This window comes from Corylus avellana, chromosome 2 (assembly GCF_965113065.1).
Source record: "Corylus avellana chromosome 2, dhCorAvel1.hap1.2, whole genome shotgun sequence".
NCBI lineage: Eukaryota > Viridiplantae > Streptophyta > Magnoliopsida > Fagales > Betulaceae > Corylus > Corylus avellana.
Genome location: NC_142491.1, coordinates 41,401,488 through 41,420,936, shown reverse-complemented (window position 1 = coordinate 41,420,936; position 19,449 = coordinate 41,401,488). Strand labels below are relative to the sequence as shown.

Sequence of the window (19,449 nt, the reverse complement as noted above, 5' to 3'; positions counted from 1 at the left end):
ATTGAAAGTAGCAAGATGAATGCGACTAAAACTATATTATTTTGCATTTTTAAAAAGGAAAAAGAAAAAAAAAAAAAATGAGACTGTTGTTACTCATGACTCACGAGAGGAAACATCCTATAACATATCGTGAGAAATTGGTTGGAGTTGGAGTAATTCCGCCATTGTACGTATGAAGATTCTCTCGCCAACTTTTCTTCTTTTCCCATTTTGTTTTGTTTTATCATCCATCTGCCCAAGGTCTTTGCTTGCTCGACCTTTACCGTTCTTCAACATTTCCTCTTTTCCATCACTGTCAAAGCTTTCACACTCTCTGTCTCGTACCTCCATTTTTCTAACTAAGCGTTCTCATCACTTGGGTTTCGGCTACAGAGAGGTAAGCCTCATCTTTGTATTTAGATTTCCTACAACGGTCATTTTCGTTTTCCTGGACATGTTTCCCTTGGTTTTGTTTGTTATTCTTCTCTGCAACTCTCATGGTCTAGTGGTTTCTTTGAGTAACGAAGGCTATGCCCTCTTGTCATTCAAACAGCGCGTTACAGAAGATCCAGAAGGGTCTCTGAGTAACTGGAACTCTTCTGATGAGACCCCTTGTTCATGGAATGGGGTTACATGCAAAGAACAAAGAGTTGTGTCTGTTAGCATTCCAAAGAAGAAACTTTATGGGTTTCTTCCTTCTGCTCTTGGAGCTCTCTCTCAGCTCCGCCATGTAAATTTGAGGAACAATAAGTTCTTTGGAACCTTGCCTGTTGAGCTCTTTGAAGCTCAGGGGCTACAAAGTTTGGTCCTTTACGGGAATTCCTTATCTGGGTCCGTGCCAAGTGAGATTGGGAAGCTCAAGTACCTACAAACCTTAGATTTATCCCAGAATTTCTTCAATGGGTCTTTACCCGCTTCAGTTATTCAATGCAAGAGACTCAAAACCCTTGTTCTCAGTCAAAATAATCTCACTGGTTTTCTGCCAGAAGGGCTTGGGACTGGCTTGATCTCTCTAGAAAGACTTGATCTCTCATTCAATAAATTCAATGGTTCAATTCCTAGTGACTTGGGAAATTTGTCTAGCTTGCAAGGCACTGTTGATTTCTCTCATAATCTTTTTTCTGGTTCAATCCCAGCTAGCCTTGGAAACCTTCCTGAAAAGGTTTATATTGATCTCACCTATAACAATTTGAGTGGGCCTATACCCCAAAATGGTGCTCTGATGAACAGAGGACCAACAGCTTTTATTGGGAATCCTGGGCTTTGTGGCCCTCCATTGAAGAACCCATGTTCTTCGGAAACTCCGAGTGCGAGTTCACCTTCCTCAATTCCATTTTTGCCAGATAACTATCCGCCTGAGAATCCTGATGATAATGCTGGAAAGAGTGAGAAAGCAAGAGGGTTAAGTAAGAGCGCTATAATTGCAATTGTAGTGAGTGATGTAATTGGCATTTGCCTTGTAGGGTTGCTGTTCTCGTATTGTTATACCAGGGTTTTTGCGTGTGGTAAGGGTAAGGATGAAAATGGTTATGGCTATGAGAAGGGAGGTAAGGGAAAGGACTGTTTGTGCTTTAGAAAGGACGAATCAGAGACTTTATCAGAACATGTTGAGCAGTGTGACCTTGTGCCGTTGGACACACAGGTAGCTTTTGATTTGGATGAGCTTCTTAAGGCATCAGCTTTTGTTCTGGGAAAGAGTGGAATTGGGATTGTCTACAAAGTTGTGCTTGAAGATGGGCTAACCTTAGCTGTGAGGCGATTGGGTGAAGGGGGTTCTCAAAGGTTTAAGGAATTTCAGACAGAAGTAGAAGCAATTGGAAAACTAAGGCATCCTAATATTGTAGCTCTCAGAGCCTTTTATTGGTCTGTCGATGAGAAGCTGCTCATCTATGATTACATACCTAATGGAAACCTTGCTACTGCACTTCATGGTAATTTTTACCAGCCCCTTATGATTGAAGTAGATTTTTTTTTTTTCCTTTTTTTTTAAAAAAAAAAAAAAAAAAAAATCTTGTCTTTATGGTAGTTATTCAAGTAGTTATGATTTATTGTAAGGAGCTTTGGTTATTGTCTTTTTGTTTTTGAATTGATTGTTTTGATTTAATGACATCAGGGAAACCTGGAATGGTATCATTTACACCACTGTCTTGGTCTGTTCGGTTGAAAATTATGAAAGGAACTGCAAAAGGCTTGGTCTATTTGCATGAGTTTAGCCCCAAAAAATATGTCCATGGAGACTTAAAGCCGAGTAATGTATTGCTTGGAGAGAACATGGAACCCCAGATTTCTGGTTTTGGACTTGGGCGGCTTGCTAATATTGCAGGAGGGTCCCCAACCCTGCAATCTAATCGAATGGCCACAGAGAAACAACAAGAGAGACAGCAAAAGAGTGCAACCTCGGATGTTACTACAATTAGTTCAGCTACTAATAATGTCGGATCTAGTTATCAAGCTCCTGAGGCACTTAAAGTGGTGAAACCCTCACAGAAGTGGGATGTTTATTCGTATGGGGTGATCTTACTAGAAATGATTACCGGCAGATTGCCTATAGTTCAAGTGGGTGACTCGGAAATGGATCTTGTTCGTTGGATTCAGCTCTGCATTGAAGAAAAGAAGCCACTTTCAGATGTTTTGGATCCATATTTGGCTGAAGATGTAGACAAGGAAGAGCAGATTATCGCAGTTCTCAAGATTGCAATGGCTTGTGTTCATAACAGCCCGGAAAGGAGACCAGCAATGAGGCATGTCTATGATGCTTTAGACAGGCTTGCCATGTCCACTGATTGAGAAAATCCAATAAAGCTACGAATCTGGCCATTGGTGAAGCTTGCCGTTTAGTTCGCTGATAGATACAGGGTTTGGTGAATTTTCCTTTTTCCTTTTTTCTTTTTTTTTTTAGTAAAACGAAGAAGAAGAAAGAATGAATGAATCATTCCAGAATTGAAAATGGGGGCAGAGAAAATGATGTAATTGTGTTCATGTTCTTATTCTCTGTAAGATTCTCTTTGTCAATTGTCAATCATGGGGGGCTTAGATGAATGTAGGTATGCTACGAGAAGTTGACACTTAGCGAGCTGGCTGGCTGTTCGATTCTTTCTGAAAGAATGTCTCTTTCGTCTTGCTCTTAGCAGACCTTTTCAATGTTTCTTGTTTGTAGTTCAATGAAGTTGATTATTCTGTTTGTTGTTTCTTTCACTCTGCTATGGCAAAAAACTTATTATAAACAATTGAGTACACAAAAAATTATATACGAGTCACATGGATCCAATTTATGCAAATCTAAAGATTGTGATAGCTGTACTTCAGGTCCGGGTGGGCAAATTATCGCCACGCCGGAGCGACCCATAGTTTTTGACCCAAGCTACTGTATGCTCCGAACCACCATTTTGGGCTTTTTCCTAGTAATGGATATTAGTGTCTAACATGGAACCACCCTTCGCTCTTTCTCTTTCTTCCGATTTTGTATTTAATTTTCATTGCATTATATCTGCACATCCTCCTTACACCAATCAAAAAGGCAAACGAGTAGAGTCATTGTGAGTGGCATGAACCAAGGAGTATCATTTAAATTTTTAATCAAATTTGGTTCATTTAATAAATGAATTAAATTCAAATTAAGTTTATAACATCGAGTTCGAGCTGTTGTGAAACAGCTCAATTCGTTTACAATATATATATATATATATATATATATATATATATTGGGATTATCTGGCTGAACCTTTGTGCTGTTTGCCTGCTACTTGAGTATAGGATTATATGCGAGCATGCTTTGATTGGCCCCATTTAGCTGTAAACCAGAGAAATAGAATATGAATTAATTGCTCTTAGTATGAGTTACTTTACCAGGAGTATATTAGTCAAAGCATAAAGTGAAGATGGTATAAAATTTTAAGACCAACTTTAACATCACTTTTGTTTTTTAGTTAAATTTTGATAAAGTAAAATGTTTCTTATCATTAGAAAAATGTTTAGTTTAGATAATCTGGTGCTTATTCTGTAATCATTCTAATATTAGTACTGATTCAGTGGTTCTACCTATAGTGCATGTCTATGAATTGTCATATCTTTCTTGTTGGATGTTATCTTAATACACGCCATTGTCAACTTCATATGATATCCGCACATCTTTTTCTAATCTATCTATCTTTATTCTCCTTGTTTTTACTTTAGCAGATGTCAATTTCAATGTTGAGTGTTCATCTCTCTCATGTCAAATATAACGCACTGATGAACAGATAATTGATTTTCTACTTTCCCAACAATGTGGCGCAAATATAGGGGGTGAACTCCCAATCTATTGAATCAATCTGCCAGAAGATTCTTGGCTGTCCTTTGGATTTATTCGGTAATCAATCTGCCTTTTATTTGACTTCCAAAGAGCCTCTTGTCTGTATTTGTTCATCAATGAAGTCTAGCTATGCTAGCTTGACATTTTTTACTCATGTCTCGGAGAAATTACAAGCTTTCTCACAGTGCTTAACGACGAACAAGCATGTAAGGGTAGTCTTTTCAAATAAAGAAGTTTTGGGGCAGATGTACCTTAAGAAGAATGTTTTTTTGGTATGTATTGTTTAACTAAGAAGTGCAAGAGTGTATTGCTCACTCATGCACGCAAACAATTAAGGAAATGTTTTTCAACAACCAGTTTGTTGCCATTTGAGAAGAAGATTACTTGTAAATGTGAAAACCCAGAATTAAATTTCAACTACCAGTCATCAGATTGATATGAGAATGCCCGATCATTTGAAATTACATTGTTTTGACCAACTGAAATTTTCCTGTTTGAGAAGTTGAGAAGAGGGAAATTCTGTGTTTTAAACATCTCAGAGGCTCGTTGCACAGAGAAGCAGCAAATCCTTTGTTAAGCATTTGATTGGAATGGATTTCACAGGTCATTTTTTGAAGAATGGAACATTGGTTGTCTCATCTTCTTAGATGCAGAATTGGCTTAAGACCAAAATATAGATAAAAGCTAATATTTGAGCATGTTTTGTGCACATTGATAGTTTCTCACCTTCTTAGCCTTTTTTTAGCAGAAAAGCATTAGGGGAATAGATATTAACGCATTAGAGTGACCCTTGTGGAGATTTCTTTACAAACACAGAGGTATCTCTGTGTGGAGGTGAAGGTCCTTTTTTTGAACTGATTTTGTTGGCTCTGGAAACGCCTGACAGAGAGCTGGCAAAGAGGAATAAGGTAAAACTTGCTGATGCATGTTTTTTCTTTCTGGGGTTGAGTCACCCCCTAGTTGACGATGCCTTCCGGTTAGCTAACGTGGAGGTTTTTCTTCTTGCTTAAGGTGGGAAACCATAGAATGTTTTTGGTTTTTCAGTTCTTGATTGCCCTTGTTAAATACAATCTTGATGATCTGGATATTTAGTATCTATGATATTGTGGCGGTGTTGCATATGTTATTAGCAAGGAGTAGAGGGGAAGCCCTCAGTGATTTAAAAATGTCAATGATCACTAAACAATGTGTTTTTGTAGAGATATTATCTGCAGTTCCACACATTCTGGAAAGAGGAAGAGAAAACTTAAACATGTAAAATGTGGAATTGTAAAATGATGTAGCATTTGATTGCAACTACTTCTTTTTTTTCTTTGTAGGGGCATAGTGAACATTTATCCCTTGAAGTTAATTTGTTTGAGGCGTGTTATGAGTATCTGCAGCAAAGTTTGCCTGGTGTCCTGTGTTGAACGATTCATTACATACATCTGTCTTTGTGATCCTCTTTTTTTTTTTATGACAAGTTATTTTGTGGTTCTGTTTCAGGATTATTTTGCTATTCCTAATCCAAAAGCACTGTTATTGAGTTACAAGCTGACGAATTGCATGTCTGCATTGGACTGACTTTTTCCAACATTACCATGTGGTAAAGAGCTTGAGCTGAACATTTCTTAAGATAGTTGATAGTTTGATCCCAAAGAGACTCTTTTTAGTTGCATTTGCAATCTATTACTTGAAAGTTCCGCCAAACAAACACTTATCAGGACTACGTAGGCAACTTACCCAAAAGTTATGATGGACATTATGATTTTGAAACACATTTCTCAAAATATTGCCAACTTAATTTTACTTCTAGGTCAGAGAATCAGAGATGCTTCAAAAACATATGAGAGAGAGAGAGAGAGAGAGAGAGAGGGGAGGAGGCAGAAGGGAGGGAGGGAATGAAGAAAATTTAGGGGAATTTTCATGAACCAGGGAGAAGAGCAGCATTCTTTCCTGCAATCCTCAGCCGCTTCACACATTCCACAAACTCCCTGTGACGAGTTAAAAAAGACAATCAACACAATGGTTCCAATATTTTTTTAGTACCATTTTGGAGTTTGATCTAATAAGCAAAGAGAAAATGTGAAAATAAAGAACCTACTTCCATGGCACATCACCAACAGCCCTCCAATTTTGCTCTCCATCCATATAGAACAGTGAGAATTCGGATCCAGCCTGGAACAACCTTAACCCAGATACCGATTGTCTACCTGAAATATATAAAAATAGTTATTTACTTCTAATTGTATGATTTTCAATCTTCTAATAAAAATGTTGGTACCTACCAAACATGTCTTCTAACTGAAGTGCAAGGCTAGAGTAACCACCATGATCAAGAATGCAGATTTTCCGGCCAACAACCACCCCATCCATATTAACCTTCACATAAGCCCACCTCTCTTTGCTTTGGACTCCCTCCGACTCTTCATCATAATCTTCTGGTATAATTCTTTGATACAAACTGTCACAACTTTTCAAGTTCTGGTTGGCCTGAGGCCAATCAATGGGGTCATCATATCCCTCAAGGCTTACCACTGAACCAAATGCACACTCTGGTTAGTACATTGCAACTAATATTACTTGTAGAAAAATATTAATACTAAAGAAAAAAAAACATCTTGCTAACATAAACAACAACATCAATATCAAAAAGCAAGGAAAGGCATACGATGTCCGGAAGGATGATAAGCTTCGGTTGGCAGAGTTCTGAGACTAAGACCCAGATCAATGAAGGCATCATCCTGCTCCTTAGCTTGGTAATAAACTGACTCAAGAGATGAAGAGTTGAGAAGAAAGCCTGATGTGTTTGAATCCATTGAAATATATTGCAGAGAACAACTTAGACAGTGTCGGTTGTTATGTTCTGCAGATTTGCTTTCAGTGGAGGTACCTATTTATAGAAAGCCAGGGCCAAAAACAACAGAACATGTGAAGAGGAAAAGGAACAGCTAGTGGGGGCCGGTTAAGTACATTAGGAAGACAAGAAAGCGGCCTCCATTATCCATTATTGAATGATGCTTATCTTCATCTGCTGCCTTCAACATGCAAAGTACAAAGGGTGGTTGAAAACAGCGCAAGAACAAGGGATGGCCAAAGTGATCCTAACAAAAGTAGTTTCGGATTCTGCTTCCTAACATTGCTACAAAGGCTCAGACTTCTGAGGTTGGTATCCCAGGGTCACTAGGGTCAAATAACCAATGTCGGGTACCCAATTTAAACTGCCTGGACCAAATAACAAACATGTTAACGACAAAAAAGGTAAAAGCATGTTCTTCCTCAAGTGCAGTAACTATTAAATTGACAGCCAAAAAAAGGCAATTTTGCTACGTATGTGTGGTGCTTCGTGCGTGCAGTGGCTGTGCAATATAAGCAATGGTAGCACAGAAGCGGACAGCGGTGCTCTGGTTTGCTTAAGGCACAAATAAGACTCCCTAATTCTTCAATTTTCTAGCAAAGATAAGTGTAATGTCTTTAAAGGGCAGGCAACATTATTCTGCAACAATTTTGTTTCTGATCATCCTGAATAGATACTCTCTCTTGGATGACAGTACTGCCACTTGTAAAGGGTATAGCGATCTTGTCGAAACCCCACTTCCCACTCCTGCTATTGAATTGGGAGGACGAGAATCTGGATAAAGATTCACAGTAATTATTTGTCTGAATTATTAATAATGTACTGTAAGAGAGCTTATATAAAACTCACATGTCCGTCGAAACCCCACTTCCCACTCCCGCTATTGAATTGGGAGGACGAGAATCTAGATAAAGATCCACAGTAATTATTTATCTGAATTATTAGTAATGTAATCTAAGAAAGCTTATATAAAACTTATATGTCCGAATAAATGGTTGTACAGTCCAAAATTTATTTGAACATGTAGCAGACAATTGCTATAAATCTCAATTAGAGGATCCTCACCCTACGGTCATCTCCCTTTTTTTTTTTCTTTTTTCTTTTTATAATGTTTTTGCCATCAACTGGCTACCAGTTAGAAGATAGGAAACATGAGTGATGGGTGGGCAGAAGTCCAGCAGGCCTAAAAAAAGATAGACCTCCAATCTCAAAAAGTTTTGGCCCCAGAATGGGGCTGCAAGATCAGTCCTAAATGAGGCTGAGCTTCAATTATTTTATCAAAAGCACGATTCTCTAACTGAGACAAGTCTGAAGACGAATCCAGTGGAGCTCACATTGGCTGCATCATATAACAACCTCCATCATAATATTTAAACCGCTACAAATGCTTACACCCTTTTTCTTTCCAAGAAGAGTTATCGAGATTGATGAGAAAACATTTTATCTGCCAACACTACAGCTTTGAATCATCTTTCTTCGACAAGGTGTCTTCAAGTCTTGAATTTAATGCATCTCCCCTAGCCCTAGCCCTAGGGTGTTTATGGGCCGGGTGCTTTTTATGTTCTGTACAGATTTCTGAATTATGTATAAAAGCTCGCTTTAAGAAAATCACTTTAAAAAGCAAAAAAGTGCATTACAGCAAATTATCCAAGGATATTATGGGACACCTTAAAAATTCAACAAACTTGGGCAGGATAGACAAGCAAGACACACTCTTCCTTTGAAGATTTTTTTATTTTATATAAGTAATAATCCAATCTCATTAAAAGCGGAGGACGCTCCTTAGTACACTGGAGATATACAAAATAAAACACCTAACAACAAAGGAAAAAACGAACAAGAAAATCATCAAAACTAAATGACAGAGGGGGCACAATCGAAGAAATTCTTATTACACAATCGACCAATATCCAAATGCTATATGATGGAAAGAAGCATGCTTTTTTGCCCCTTCCTAGATTATGATTATCCTATCACCAATTCTAAAGAGAATTTACAAAAAGAAGAAAAGTTTTTTCTTTTGATAAGTAATTTTTGACCCCCAAAGAAAAGGGGAATGAGAAATTTGAACTAGTGACTTCTCCACTTCACGAGGCGTCGTCCTAGGCAATTGAACTAGTAGCAAAGATTTGCCTTGCAAATTCTGCTAACAATCTCAGCATGGAATGCTTTATCTGCACATCCTCCCTACCATTCAAAAAGGCAAACAATTACAGTAATTGTGAGTGGCATGAACCAAGTAGTATCGTTTAAGCTGTCAAGATCCCATGGGAACGTGTAATGTCCAAAACCAAGGGAGATATTCCATACCTGCTTGGAAATCAAACTCACTCAGTGTCGTTAAGTTCCATTGCCCAGATAATCATGTTGAGTCATGACGACTAAGAAATTGGATTATACAAGGATACACCTGCTCCACTGCCTGCATTTTAAAGCATTAACAAATCTCTAAGCGGAGAAATAATAGAAAGAGGTGTCAACTTATACGATTATTTTCTTATCATAAACCTCCAAAAAAAAGAAAAAAGAAAAACAGAATTCATACCGATCGTCCTCCCACCAAATCATAGTGGGCATAATGTGGACCGCCAGGTTCTCCAAACACTTTATAGGTAGCCAGGTGCTGAGGAATCAGCTTAACAGTATCTGGTCGGCCCAAATCATCATAAGCAAGAAGCATGGAATATTAATATCAAACAGGAATAGATACACAGATCATCTTTAATTTAAACATACCCTCCACAGCTTCAGGTGGGCATATAAGATCCCGGTCACCAGCTAGTGCTAAGACAGGGATGTTGATTTTGTGCATATGATCCTTGTAGGAAAAGGTGCCGATCCTGTCACGTAACCCACCCTCTCGAAAAGCTGTTGTTAGCTGCAAGAGAAGGTTAGCAGGTATAGTACCTGCCAGTTGTAATTGGAGGTTAAATCTTTCAGTAGTGACAATTCAAGGTACGATATTGTGCATATAATGGAACCATTGATGCGGCCCACTGATTAGCAGGCATGTTGTAGGCGCCACCCATGGTCTACAATATTATTGCCAGATAAAAGGAACAGAATAAAAGTAGTTTTAAGTAGAACTAGAGGGAACTGTGCACGTAGTCTACATGGATGAGTGATTTCTAAAAGAAAGAACCACTATTTCATATGCAAAAATTCCACTCTCTCCTCCAACTAAATAAGTGCAGAAGATCAAGGGTCAAGAAAATTATGGATGCGCTGAAACCAAGGAACAATGTGTTAACTGCTTAGATATACAACTCCAAGTGAAATAATCGGTTGATGGCTTAGGCAAACTATTAAAAATTATTCCTTCGATTAAACCATAAGCCATTACAATTCCCTTGTATGGCGAGCACCCTCAACCTTGCCCTGTCTTTGCTACACGCTTTAGGCTAAGCCAGCAGTCTTGGTTTATATGGTGGAAGTCCATGAATAATTCTTGCAGGTTCCAAATAACCCAAATAACTTTCCTTTGTCTTGCCTGCTAGCAGGTTATACCTATATAACTACAGACACAATTGAATCAGATCTTTTCTTAGTACCCCCCATCCATCGTTGCAATCTCATTTCATCTATGCTCCATTGGTGAACATGTCTCACAACTTCTCAGAATCCTACACCTAATGAGTAGTCTGGCTTATGTGGCTTAATAAAGTTTCGTGTCCAATTAAATAAATTATGTAAGCATACACCACTACTAATCCACATTTTTCTCATTATCATGAGGATAAACACTCATGGATTCCCTAATCACCGTACTCAACAATCAACTCTTGTACACTATACCATAAGTTACCAAAGAAAAAAAGTCCCCTTCTCCAACCCCACAAATAAAGCCAAACAAAAGCTAATGCTCCCCTATATCATGTATTCTCATCAGTTCACTCTACACAAAAAGTTCATAGTTGATTAGTTGGCTATATCACACTAACTGGTGCAATCTGAACATCTACTTCACTCTTTATAAATGACACGACAATGTTCATTTCTCTTCATTTTCCAATTTAATTTATAGGTATGGGGTGTGGGAGAATAGGAGTCAGTCCTGGGGAAGACAACCACAATCTATCTACAAAAAGTCAACATAATCTTCCACTTTATGCATTATAAATCCAGATTATCAATAAGACATACCATGGGGTTTATAATTCACCTCAACAAAGAAAACTCTGTCCTCACTAAAACTGTGATGACGACTGAAAATCATTTACACAGAACATACCAAAATATAAATGCTCATGTTCACGTGTATATAGAACATACAGAAATATACTGGGAAAACTATGCGACTGTAATTTTACATATTACATCAACAGGGAAAACTTACAAAAGTTGTTCAAGACGAGCTTTTCTAACAACTCTGGATGCATCATGTCCTCCGCTGAAATCAGATAATTAAGCCAAGACAAGACATAAGGAGGTCGGGATGAAAGAGGATAAGCTGCTGCCAGTAGCGCCCCTAAAGGAACAACAGGTACATTAAGAGCCTGTGCAGGATCTGCCTGTACGACAAGTGCCTTGATATTAGTTTCCAAAGAAAGGGTATTCTGCAATATTTTGTATTAGATACTCCTTGAACCAAACATAGAGAGATGATCCAATGATTTTACATCCACTTACAAGTGGTAAGAGCAATTTGAGAGTTGATTTTGAAGATGTGTAGTCAAGGGATGATGCTAAAGTTACAATAGCCGCCAATCTGGATTCTCTTCCTTCAAAAGCTTAACAAGATAAAATAAATGAATGCATCAATAGGATGCTTTTTTCTTTACAAAATAAAACGAAGAAAAAAAAATAAAGAAAGCCAAAAGAACTGATTTCTATATGTATATAAAATAAAAAAGTACACATACACTTTAAATAAAATATGAAAATTTAAATAAAGTATAAAACCTGAAACTATCGTAACAATGGCTGGTCGTTTCTATAAACTTATAGAATTAATTTTTTGATGCAGTGAAAAGCGTAGAGATTAAGAGCTAAGCACGTGAAATCCTTGGTACCATTTGAGCTGATAAATATAGTGGTAACATGATGCTCAAATGAGCTTCAGCTCAAATGGTGCTTCCTCCCTTTGAAGCAAGGTGGATTACTTACTGACTGCAGTAAAATATCTACGCTGCCAGCAGATAAATATAGAGTTAACATGTTGCACAGCAAGGGATCGAACCATACCACATCGTGACAGAGTTGCATAAAGCAAGATACCACCCATGGAGTGTCCAATTGCAAGCAACTTACCATCCTTTGGCCTGCTTTCTTCTATTATATATTCCATCTATATTGACAAAATTGAAGACTGTTAGTTCATCATGTCAAGGGTAGGCATGCTTAAATTATTTATTGTAGCTTTCCAGCAAGACAAGTGTCACCTCACCGCAGCTGGAACATCCTCTTCCAAGTAATGATCAAAATCCCAGTCATATTTCACTATCAAGTCAAGTTGTTTCTGAAAATCCTCTATCGTTGAAGCGAGACGCTCTTGCAAGTCAAACAATGGAGGTGAAACAGATCGTTGACCCTCTTCAATGATATTAACAATTCTTTGACTCAGATCCGTGATTTGGCTAGTAATACTGGAGTTTTGCCTTGTTTCCAACAACTTTGATAGTTTTTCCCTTATCTCATTAAATCGTTCAGATAATTGAGAATCCACCAAAAGCTTCGATATCTGGTCAAAAAATTTAGCATACATGATCTTGGACTGACCTTCACTTAGAAAACCAGAGAGTCTTTCTGACAAACGCATAAAGGTTTCTGTCAACTGCATCACTAGTCTTGATTCGTCCCACACTGTTGCTATCCCCATCATATCTTCAACAGCTACACTCTCAGATTCTTCTCCTTTGACAGCAGAAGTCTCAGATTCTTCCAAGGCACCAGGAATGGTTGACTGCGCTTCCACAGGAAAAGTTCCATTAGTTGCACTCCTCAAAGTAGCTTCCATCTGCTCAGATCTTTCATAGGCAGACTGCTTAATTTCTTTAGACTTTGATCCCTGCACGCTCAACCCAGCACCACGAACTTCGAGGATCCATGTGTCAAACCCTTGGTTTGACATGTATCGAGCAAATGAAGACTGAAAAATCTCATACATTAGTGAGACTGCAATAATGTGGTATAGAAACATACAAGATGTAGCAGACAAAGAATAGGTCAAGTATAAAGACTGATTGAGCAGAAAATGGCATAACAAAGCATACTTGAGGGAACCCAACAAACAAGGTGCAGCTTGCAAATCTAAAATAACAAATAAATAAAACAGCCCTACCAATTGGACACTTAGCCAAAGTCCTAGTAATTGGAAATTAACAAACATAAGTGACATAAAGAGAAGTTTGGACGAGCAAGAATAGAAGGAAACAAGCAAACTCATCCGTAAGAACATAGAGGTGAGACAAATTGATGACAAAATGAGTGAAAAAGGTCCAAGATGATTCAACCAAGTCCAACCCGAAGAAGTGGATGCCCTAAGAAAGATCCTCGACATGAATAACCTAAGGAAACATGTCATTGTGGTTGACTGGTATTGAGCATTGAAAGTGCAAAAAGAGTGGGGAGACTGTAGATCATCTTCTTCTCTATTGCGAGATTGCCAGTGCATTGTGGAGCGCTATCTTTAGTCGTCTTGGATTAGCTTAGGTTATGCCTAGAAGAGTAATAAACCTTTTCTTTTGTTGGAGAGGGTTGGGAGGTAGTCCTCAATGTGTAGCTGTGTGGAAGTTGGTTCCGGCCTGCCTTTTGTGGTGTCTTTAGAGGGAAAGAAATAATAGATATTTTGAAGAACGCAAGAGGACAATGGTAGACCTAAAGTCTTTCGTCTTCAAAACTCTTGACTACTGGGCAGCTGCCTTAGATCTTAGTTTGCTTGGTTTTCTTGAGTTTCTCTAACTCGTTTTCTATTTCTAGTTAGATAGTTCTCTTATATACTTCCAGTGTACTTGGGTGCGTCTTTTGAGCTTTTAATGATATTTCATTTACTTAATAAAAAAAATATGGCTATGGGTGGGGGAAACTCAACTCCCATGGACTTAACAGAGGGCATGGCTCTTAATGGAGCTACATGCTCTAATGGATTTACATGTTGTCTACAACTGGAATTGCAGCTTTATTGAGTTGGGTAGACCAATGCTAGCACTATATGTCATTTTAGACAGCTTTCTCTTTCACGTCAACAAGGAGAGGATACTCTTATTGCAGTTTTATAATTGACATTCTACCATAACTAGATAAGCAATATAACCTTTCTAGACTCCCCTTCCTCGTGTATGATAGTTGAAACTATATTAAAAGAATCAATTTGCGTATCCCCACTTCCCTGGGACTCAACCTCTATCATTCCCTAGTTCTAGTTCAGATTTATTAAAATTACTATTAATATGTTTCTAAGCCTAGTATCCTACATACCCTAAAACATTTTAGATTCTGATGCACATTTTACTAGTTTAGCTCACACATTTTCAAGCACCCTCTCAACTCAACTTAATTAAGTCTTAATCCAATTAAATTGGGACCAGCTCTCTAAAACTTCATCGATTGATTTGGGTTGGTCACAAGCATTCTTTCCTAACATTCTATCCCATCTAAAATCAGACTATTTATCGCTTCCCCCTTTTACTTAATATCATCACTGCACATGAAAATTAAATGCAAATAATATACCATCATAAGCTTGAGACAAAAAGAAAAGAATAATCACACACAAACGCAAATGCAATGCTTTAGGAATTTCACATTACAATAATCACACCAAGATATATAAATTTTAGTAAGAGGAGGGTAAATATATATATCTATATATAAAGTACGGAAAAAATTACCCCAGGAGAGAGATCGTATCCAATGGCGTTAGTTCCCACCCCAGACAACAGCAACAGTGGATGATTCCTCGGAGGCGCCTATATATAAACACATTAAACAATTACCACAATGGCAGCAGAACAATATTAATCACAGTAATATTTAGGATAATTTTTTTTTTTAAAAAAAAAAAAAAAAAAAAAAAGGTTATTTGAAAAACAAAAACAAAAAAGAAAGTAATGTGAGGAACCTGAGGGGAAGGATGGTACCGCCAGAGGGCGAGCCTCCAATCGCAGTTGGACACGGAAACATAATGAAGCTCGTCGGCCGTACAGATGGACGGCTTTTCCTGAACCTTCAGAACAACGTCGCTCGCGGAGTCCGCGGATGAGAAAGCTCTCAGGATGAGCGACGACGTCGTTGAAGCCGTCGAGGAGGAATAAAACGGCAGAGCTCGACGCGCGGCGGCGCGTGAGAGGATCAGGTTGGTGCTGAGAGAGCGAAAGGTCGAGGATGCCATGTGCAAAGCGGAACGAATATCGGACTGAATCGTCGTGGCCATTTTCGATCGTGTCGGGGTGGTTGATGTTCACCTTCTCATTTCTTTGGTGCTTAATTTGGAGGATGAATCTCCTTTTCAGCCGTTATCTGCTCTTTTTGCTTCAATTGCTTTGGTGGTTACGTGGAACTACGACATGTGTATATCCAGAAAATTCAACCAAATCCTAATCCCCACTCAGTATCAGTTTTTTTTTTTTCATTCTGAGTTTTGTTCCTAATCAGTGATTTGTCGGTGATTAGGTTTTTTTTTTAAAAAAATATATATATATTTCCCGTAATAATTTTTCTAAAAAAATTAAGAAGAATATTTATTCCTTTCTTCCTTTGCCAAGGAAAGGATCCCGTCTTTTGTTTTTTCTGAGCAAAGATAAAAATAATATTTAAAATAAATTAATTACAAAAAGAAGGGCTTGGAAACTTTAACAAATACCCTAATACAATAATAACAGTTCAAGAAAAAAAAAATTAAACCGAAAATAAATTCAAAATAATCCGGACTTGTAGTTTCATAAAGTTTAAAATGTGAAGTAGTATGATAGTTAGATCATCCGAATTCGCTTGTTATATATAAGATTGAGTAATGCTACTATTACTTATACCTATTTCTTTATACTCGATAGTAATTTTAAAAGTTACCAAATAAGACCTAAACATATAAAAATAAGTGCGAAAAAGTGCCATGACAATAACTGAGATGAGGCAAGTGGCATTGTTAACCAATACAAATACAAATTACAAGTACAACGAATGCTAAACAACATGAATAGATTAAAAATGACTCTTGTATAAACTTATGAGTAGTATCAAAAGACACAACTTTAGCTAAAGTCACAAAGTTAAAAGCCACAGTCATTTCGAAATATTCTCAAATAGTTTTCAAATAAGTCTTCCTTAACATGAATTTAACAAAAAGCCACTATAGTTCAAGCCATCTCTTATTTATTATTATTAGTAGTAGTAAATTCACCATTCTTAGTAGCTATTAGTGTAATTGAAAGAACAAAATTTCTTCTTATAAATTGTGAGCTCACATTGAGCTTCAAAATAGCCAAAAAAAAAAAAAAAATTATGAGGGAGAGGGGAGGCTTTTGGGAGGGACGATGGTTTTTATGATGCATGTGGTATGTGTAATGCAAGTGGGCGACTCCATATCTTCTCTCCCTTTCCTTTTGCTTATGCATTCGCATCCGCATAGTCTGTGTTGTCGTCCTGCTGTGCGGGAGGACATGAAACTCCCACAACCAAAGAATTTTCCATCAGAAATTGCAAAGGAACTCCAAGTCGTAAACCACGAACATTGCCCCCCAATGTGCGCTAAATTTGCTTGTTTCGAAAAAGAGAAGAGGGATACAGATCTTGTTTTGAATCCTGTCTACACATATGCCATCAACTACGGTTTTAGATTATAATCATTGTTGGTACCAATTTCAATTTCTTGTGTTAGGCCCCTTTCTCTCTCTTTCTCTCTTTCTATGTAATATGAATGTCAAACTGCAAATGAATTTGTCAAATGACAAATTTTTTTTTTTTTTTTTTCCAAAGCGAATTGATGGAATTTCTTCAACCCAATTTATGAATCCCACCACAATATCAGTCTATCGTTGGGTTTTCTTTTAACCGGTGTTGTTTTAAGGGTAGATTGGTAATGTCATGTCAGAATAATGGAATAATGGAATAATGGTAGGATAGTGGTATGGTATATAGCATTACTCGTCCAAAATACTCACATGTATTTTAAAAACGACATGCAGTTTTAACTTTAATAGAGCATGTGAAATGCATGCGAGAATCATATGTATTTTGAACACATGTTAATAGACTGGATTAAAAAAAAAAAAAAAAAAATTATCTAACCCAATTTAAATTAAACTTCTGCCTTTAAGCAAAATACAAATAAGTTTTTCATATATCTTAGCACATAAAGGATTTGCTTTTGAGTAGTGCTATATAATACACCACATCCTACTCTCATCTCACTGGGATGATGTGACAATGCCCTTCGGCCCTTGTTAAAAAAAAATCTAATGACTAATGGGCGCTGCATGTCACATAAGTTGGGATAGAAACGTAGCGTATAGTATTTTTTTTTCTTTTCTTTTTCTTTCACTGCTCTCCTAAATTATTTCAAAGGAAAATTCAAATGCTCCCTTAAAACGTGCTTTTAATGATATTGGATAAAACTTGAAAATCAATAACACAAGGCTATTGGAATAATAATCATAATTGTTTATTTAGTTTAGCAAGGAAATCTGGATATAGTAAAAAATTTATGAAATAGTTTATCCACTAATGCCAATATACAAATTTTTGCTTAACGTGTGACACAGTTGAAATGAAACATTTTAATTTGAGAAAATTACACTTTACTCCTCAAAAGTTGACAGCATTTTTCAATTCGAATATCAAAGTTTCAATTTTTGCAATCCACCCCCACAAAGTTTCAATTTTTTTTCAATTCAACCAATATCATCCCAAAATTCCCATATTGCCACTGATTTTATTATTATTATTATTATTATTTATGAAAACAAAAACAAATTTGGGGTTGCAAAAATGATCAGATGACAAAAGGAGTGGCTATGGCCACCCTGAATTTTTTTAAATTTTTTTTATAAAAATAAAATAAAAATTAAGGGCAATATGGGAAGTTTTTGATAAAATTGGTCAAATTGCAAAAATTTGAAACTTTGGGGGGTAGATTGCAAAAATTGAAACTTTGGTATTCGAATTGAAAAACGCTATTAACTTTAAAGGGGTAAACTGTAATTTTTTCTTTTAATTTCGTTTATTTTGTCACGTATCTGTGGTGCAGGCACAGAGGGACAAGGAGTGTTGCTATCACACGTGCAAAAATAACTTGTAATATCAAGAGTTCAAGATGCATAATATTGTATTTCTCATTAGTGAATACTTAGAGCATACATAGAAGTGTACAAGCGAGCGGTTCTTGACCGCTATTTGCATAACCTCTGGGCAGGCGAAGGCGGTTAATAACTGTTAATCGCATATATATACTAGTAAGCTTAAAGTTGGCACATGTGTTTTCATTTGTAAGGGTTGTTAATTGTTTAGCGTTTTAGTACTACCCAGAAGAAAGAGATGAATTGACACAGGTGTAAAGTGTTTAGTGTTTTTTTGTCTCGCTTTGTACATTGTTTAATTGTATCTAATTTTGTAGCCTAGAAAAACTTATACGATTCGTGTCATTTCTTAGAAAAAATATATATATACCGAGTTCGGGGTCAAATTAATAAAAAATTTGAACTTTGTAACATTTTAAAGCGTTCTCATTATTATTATTATTTAAAAAATAAATAAAAAAACTCAGGAAATACCCAAAACACCAAAATCACTTACGTCCTACTGATTAATGGGCCAATTCCTCAATTTCATGAAGGATAAAAAGAATGATCATGCAACGCAATTATTAAAATCCAAGAAACCAATGCCCAATAGTAAAATTACTCACACTCACAATCAATTAGGTTCTAAAATTTTGTACTCGCGCAATGGATCAAAGAAAAAAAAAAAATCACTAGCAAATATATAGTTACTTTTCTTTTCTATTCTTAGCAATGATAAACATTTCATTGATCCAAGTATAAAATGTGCAAATGGCATCGTCCGTGATATGCCAGGCTATAGGCCTATGTCCACTATTGAGAAATTGTGGACAAGGTTAGATACTCTCAATTTCAAATGAAATGGTTAGTATCTATTTTATGGTCATGATATAATATTGACGCATCTAACGGTATAGAAAATGTTACATTATTTAAATTTTTTTTAAAAAAAAATATGTTAACATTGACTTTATATACATAGTTAGATGCCCAAACTCTAAATTTTGACCATAAAATTGATACTATTCATTTACATGTTGCTCTTATTGTCTCGAATGTCTTCACAATTCAAAAATATATATATATAAAAAAAATTATAGGAGAAACATGGTGGGTGGAGTGAATATAAA

The 19,449-nt window shown here is 36.7% G+C and overlaps 3 protein-coding genes across 5 annotated transcripts; 1 reads left to right on the top strand and 2 right to left on the bottom strand.

Annotated features, from left to right (window-relative positions):
- Window positions 1-226: 226 nt before the first annotated feature.
- Window positions 227-3,169, top strand: LOC132162589 (Leucine-rich repeat protein kinase family protein). Its single transcript, XM_059572853.2, has 2 exons — window positions 227-1,910; window positions 2,093-3,169. Exons 1-2 carry the CDS (start codon window positions 434-436, stop codon window positions 2,764-2,766), a joined length of 2,151 nt encoding a protein of 716 aa, XP_059428836.2. The 5' UTR covers window positions 227-433; the 3' UTR covers window positions 2,767-3,169.
- Window positions 3,170-5,988: 2,819 nt separating this feature from the next.
- IAA32 (indole-3-acetic acid inducible 32) lies at window positions 5,989-7,083 on the bottom strand. The gene is made up of 4 exons (XM_088513874.1): window positions 6,921-7,083; window positions 6,538-6,786; window positions 6,354-6,462; window positions 5,989-6,243 (listed from the first exon to the last, which is right to left on the bottom strand). Exons 1-4 carry the CDS (start codon window positions 7,066-7,068, stop codon window positions 6,174-6,176), a joined length of 576 nt encoding a protein of 191 aa, XP_088370000.1. The 5' UTR covers window positions 7,069-7,083; the 3' UTR covers window positions 5,989-6,173.
- Window positions 7,084-8,972: 1,889 nt separating this feature from the next.
- Window positions 8,973-15,632, bottom strand: LOC132167402 (alpha/beta hydrolase family protein). 3 transcript variants are annotated; one of them, XM_059578368.2, is made up of 10 exons: window positions 15,166-15,632; window positions 14,936-15,013; window positions 12,493-13,194; window positions 12,291-12,393; window positions 11,736-11,827; window positions 11,443-11,617; window positions 9,843-10,013; window positions 9,652-9,752; window positions 9,417-9,528; window positions 8,973-9,293 (listed from the first exon to the last, which is right to left on the bottom strand). In XM_059578368.2, the coding sequence occupies exons 1-9, from the start codon at window positions 15,475-15,477 to the stop codon at window positions 9,469-9,471; spliced, it is 1,794 nt and encodes a 597-aa protein (XP_059434351.2). In that variant the 5' UTR covers window positions 15,478-15,632; the 3' UTR covers window positions 8,973-9,293; window positions 9,417-9,468. The 3 variants fall into 3 exon arrangements, with proteins under 3 accessions (XP_059434351.2, XP_088370038.1, XP_059434349.2); XM_088513912.1 differs by having other exon boundaries at window positions 8,973-9,297; window positions 9,418-9,528; window positions 11,736-11,836; window positions 15,166-15,631; XM_059578366.2 differs by having other exon boundaries at window positions 11,736-11,836; window positions 15,166-15,630.
- Window positions 15,633-19,449: the final 3,817 nt, after the last annotated feature.

Bases quoted from the DNA above. Each gene is read 5' to 3' on its own strand.
- LOC132162589 (XM_059572853.2), top strand. From the start codon at position 434: ATGTTTCCCTTGGTTTTGTTTGTTATTCTTCTCTGCAACTCTCATGGT. The intron at 1,911-2,092 runs GTAATTTTTACC...TAATGACATCAG, and splicing joins CCTTGCTACTGCACTTCATG to GGAAACCTGGAATGGTATCA.
- IAA32 (XM_088513874.1), bottom strand. From the start codon at position 7,068: ATGGATTCAAACACATCAGGCTTTCTTCTCAACTCTTCATCTCTTGAG. The intron at 6,787-6,920 runs GTATGCCTTTCC...CATTTGGTTCAG, and splicing joins TTATCATCCTTCCGGACATC to TGGTAAGCCTTGAGGGATAT. The intron at 6,463-6,537 runs GTAGGTACCAAC...TATATATTTCAG, and splicing joins TCAGTTAGAAGACATGTTTG to GTAGACAATCGGTATCTGGG.
- LOC132167402 (XM_088513912.1), bottom strand. From the start codon at position 15,477: ATGGCCACGACGATTCAGTCCGATATTCGTTCCGCTTTGCACATGGCA. The intron at 12,394-12,492 runs GTGAGGTGACAC...TTGTCAATATAG, and splicing joins AAGAGGATGTTCCAGCTGCG to ATGGAATATATAATAGAAGA. The intron at 10,014-11,442 runs GTAAGTTTTCCC...TACAACTGGCAG, and splicing joins GCTCGTCTTGAACAACTTTT to GTACTATACCTGCTAACCTT.